The sequence below is a fragment of the Solanum dulcamara genome, chromosome 1 (assembly GCF_947179165.1).
Source record: "Solanum dulcamara chromosome 1, daSolDulc1.2, whole genome shotgun sequence".
Taxonomy (NCBI): domain Eukaryota; kingdom Viridiplantae; phylum Streptophyta; class Magnoliopsida; order Solanales; family Solanaceae; genus Solanum; species Solanum dulcamara.
The window spans coordinates 24,310,530-24,314,546 of NC_077237.1; the positions used below are offsets into that span (position 1 = coordinate 24,310,530).

The 4,017-nt window shown below is 35.5% G+C and overlaps 1 protein-coding gene across 1 annotated transcript; it reads right to left on the bottom strand.

Annotated features, from left to right (window-relative positions):
* Positions 1 to 425: 425 nt before the first annotated feature.
* On the bottom strand, positions 426 to 3,078 carry LOC129892293 (uncharacterized). The gene is made up of 5 exons (XM_055967862.1): positions 3,050 to 3,078; positions 2,356 to 2,835; positions 2,036 to 2,257; positions 1,829 to 1,953; positions 426 to 1,022 (listed from the first exon to the last, which is right to left on the bottom strand). Exons 1-5 carry the CDS (start codon positions 3,076 to 3,078, stop codon positions 922 to 924), a joined length of 957 nt encoding a protein of 318 aa, XP_055823837.1. The 3' UTR covers positions 426 to 921.
* Between the last annotated feature and the right edge of the window lie 939 nt (positions 3,079 to 4,017).

Here is a 4,017-nt window from a genome sequence, read left to right on the forward strand (position 1 = left end):
AAGTCCTATATTGATGTTAGGCAAAGAGATTTAGAGTTCGAAGTGAATGATTGGATATATTTAAAAGTTTCACCCATGAAGGATGTCATGGGATCCGAAAAGAAAGGAAAGTTCAGTATCCATTATATTGATCCCTACCGAATTTCGAAGAAAGTGGGTAATGTAGCTTATGAGCTTGAACTACCATCAGAGTTAGATATGGTCCATTCAGTGTTTTACATTTTTTTGCTCAAGTGTTTAGACGATCCTTCACTCATTGTTCCTATAGAAAGTATGGTTGTGAAATGGAGAAAAAAAAAAGAATCAGTTGAAGTGAACATGCAAACTGAAAACGGAAGACCTCTCATTGAAGTGAACATGCAAACTGAAAAATGGAGAAAAAAGGAAAAGAATAGCAACCCCTGTCCCACCCCTATTGACATCCCTACATTGAAGATAGTTTAGTATTACATAGCCTTCATTTACATTCAAAATATACAAGACCAGTTCCTAAAATGGTGGGTGGCGGTTAACAATGAGAATGTAAAAGCTTCTCTTACTTGATATTGTCATCCCTACATATCTCTTACTTGATATGTGGATCTATCAAGCTCACTAGTCCTCGAATCAACTGCTAAGCAGAAGTCTATTGTTAAATCAGGTTGCTTTCATTGCACATATGGTTCTTCAATGGGGCAAAACTCCCAACAAGATGGCTCTAAAAAGAAAGCTGCTTCGTCACATTTCATCCCTCCGCCAGATATGCATTAAAGAGCATAATAGGTCACACAAGTGAGAGGAACACATCAAAACAACAAGAGTACCGACACTTCAAGACCGAAGGCTTGCAGTGTTGCTCAAAGGGCTAAAATGACTATGTGCCCCCCATGTTCTGGCATTCACGACATCTCTGACAACAGCCAATCCATTCACATGAGTTAGTCAAGTAACAGGTTTGCTCCTCCCATTTGACATTGTAGTATTCCCACTGGAATCCCGCTTTGCTTTGAAAACACCCCAGAGGTAGTACTTACCCTGAAATCCTGCAAATTGATTTTCTCAAGCAGATTAACAATGAGCCTCAGATAACGCAAACCTAGAAGACATGGTTATATTTAATCTGAACACCGTTAATTCAAGTCTATATTGTGGCATTCAAGTTGGCAGGCTGATGACGGTAAGAGTGTTCAAATTTTATTTTATTATATTATACTACAAGTGGGTCCAAACTTCCTGGTAACTATATTTTTAGGAGAAATAACATCTGTCAAATTTAAGAGTGTTTACAAAAAACATTAACCCATGGGCAATAAGACAAGGTATAAACCTTCATCTTTTATAACCATGAAAGATGGTTTAATTTGTTCACTTTGCTGAAAGGATATAATAAGAAGCAACTTTCGAAAGAAACTGACTTGATCCAATATGAGCATAGGTCACTCTGCCCTGTGCTTTGGCTTGAAAAATGAACCATTTGAAGTCTCCCTTTTCAAAGCCACAGAAAAGCAGTGTCTCTCTGCTTAAACATTATTTTGGTAATCATCCCTTCTCGAACTCCAATATATCCACTGACCACCAATCCTCGACTTCTAATTACCATATCTCCTATCATTCAACAACAAAAGTTCTCCAATTTCTATCAGTTTTTTCCCCATGAAGTTAACTTCGTCATCAGTTTGAACTTATACTAGCATACAAGTGGACCTGAAATGCTTTTTTAGCAATACAATATAGACAAATATTGAGAAGCACAAGAACATGGTTTCACGTTTAGCAAGCATATCATCTTCGGGGAAAACCAAAAAAAATAGGACATGTAAGTGAAACAAAGGATCAAATAAAAACTTACTCCAGTATAGCAGGGGTAGTTCTGTGGAAGTGAAAACCAAAAGCTCAGCATTTGTTACAATTGCTCGTAGGGCAAGTTCTTCACCAATCATTTGCTCCACCAACTGATCGAACTCTTTTTCACATCTAAAGCAAGAAAAACAAGAGGATAATAAACCAAATTTTGATCAAAGAACCTGGTCAATGGGGAAAATATACAAGTAATTACCTTGTGTCAGATGGAAAAAAATACAATGCGATGTTATCGTCAGTGGGCTCTGATATGGTGAAACTCTTAGGCCATACGTCAGATTTTGGAAGCATTTCCAGTTGAAGCAAAGCTGGAAACAAGCTTGCTTCCTCATAAACCTTTTGACATGCTTTAACTGATAGGTGAGCTAAAAGTCCATCAAACGTCTCATACTCTGTGTTCCTTATGTTAAAACTACCCCTGTCAGATCACCATAAAGGATAAATTTGCATTAGCACCACAATAAATCCATCAGTTAGATTATTTGCTGAGCTAAAATTCATGAGATATCTTCTGACCTCCAAATGAAATCGACAATAGGCAGCGCTCGTTCCTGGACAGCATGTTTGGGTTCATTTGGCTGTTCACCTTTTGAAAATTGAGAAGGATCTTCATTGGAAACAGTTCCAGTTTGAAGTGTTAATCTTATATCTTTTCCAGGCAGCGATTCCTTTTCATGATGATTGCCAGACAATGATATACTCTTTGTCTTTTCAATCATGCCAGAAGAATTACCCTGTGTGTCAGGCTGAACATCTCCCTCACAAGGTTTCTTCAAATGGCAAGCTTGAAAATTTTCTCTCGCTAGCTTGGCTAGTGGGGCAGCAACTTCTTCCTTTGATTGCTTAGCTGGCAAAGGAGAAACATTAGCTGATTGAGATCGTTCACTGCATGCAATGCTTGTCTGTGACTCATGGGACGGAATCCCATAATTGTTATCCAAATCATATATATGTATTAAAATATTTATTAATATGTAAATATGAACTTTGTTAATACTGTATAACGTTATTATAAAAAGTCATAAATTTTATATTTTGAATCTCTTTATCATTGCTCCAGTCATATAAAGAGACTTAAATCATCTTTTTACTATCAATATCAATGTGCGACTCTTCAGTCTACCATGTTTAGTTAAATAACATTGAGATTGTAAAAAAAATTCTAAATCGATAATATATATTTAAAAGTTAATTTTTTCTATTGTAAAACCTTTTAATGGCAAAAGGTTCAATCAACATTTCTAAGTACATTCATACTTTAAAGTAATATAGATAAGTGGAACCCAACATGGATAAAATATTGATAGTATCATTAAATATTTGTCAAATAAGAAAATATATCATTCTTTTTAGAATTAACTAAATAGGAAAATGAGTCGCATAAATTGAGGAAGAGAAAGTAGTTTTTTATTATGAAAAATAAATGACAATTGACTGTAACGACCCAAGTTAGGCCCTAGGCACGACACAACGATTAGAATTCCGAAGGACTCCAACCAAGCATTTTAATATATCATACATAATCATACACAATGTAAATAAGAACATAACAAGAGACATCATATATGCAGAATAAAAGTCTCAATAAGAAAATCTCATACGAAGAGAAAAGCAAGCTAAAATCTTTGAATAACGGGGCAACATAGACTCCATGACCAATCTAACATGCTTCTACTAATCTAGATGGAGTGTACGACAAGTTACTAGCTCACAAGCATAAGAAATAAGGTCATAGGAACATGAGAAATCATAAATGTCTCGTCCTCGGAATAAGAAGACTCACCAACAATAGGAAAATAGTAACTCAAGTTCTAGCCACAATTAGAATGTGTGGGATGAACATTGGACCCTATATTATGATAAAATATAGGCAAAAAATATGTGTTAGTACATCGAATGCACTAAGAATGTAAGAAGCATGCAAGAATAATGACAATCGAACATTGTCAATATGAACATGTGATGCATATGGCAGTGATATTTTCTTTAAAGATATGGCGTCATTATCTCAATGGTATGCATATGGATGTGTTTACTGATCATAAGAGTATTCAGTATGTCTTCAGTAAGAAAGAGCTAAATCAAAGGCAAAGAAAATGGCTTGAGTTGCTCAAAGACTATGATATGAACATTCTCTACCATCTAGGTAAGGCTAATGTTGTTGTTTGATGTTCTTAG

Coding starts and splice junctions, on each gene's coding strand:
- LOC129892293 (XM_055967862.1), bottom strand. CDS start 3,078: ATGTTGATTGAACCTTTTGCCATTAAAAG. Junction 2,258..2,355: donor ATTGTCGATTTCATTTGGAG/GTCAGAAGATAT, acceptor GTGATCTGACAG/GGGTAGTTTTAACATAAGGA. Junction 1,954..2,035: donor TTTTTTCCATCTGACACAAG/GTAATTACTTGT, acceptor TTCTTGCTTTAG/ATGTGAAAAAGAGTTCGATC.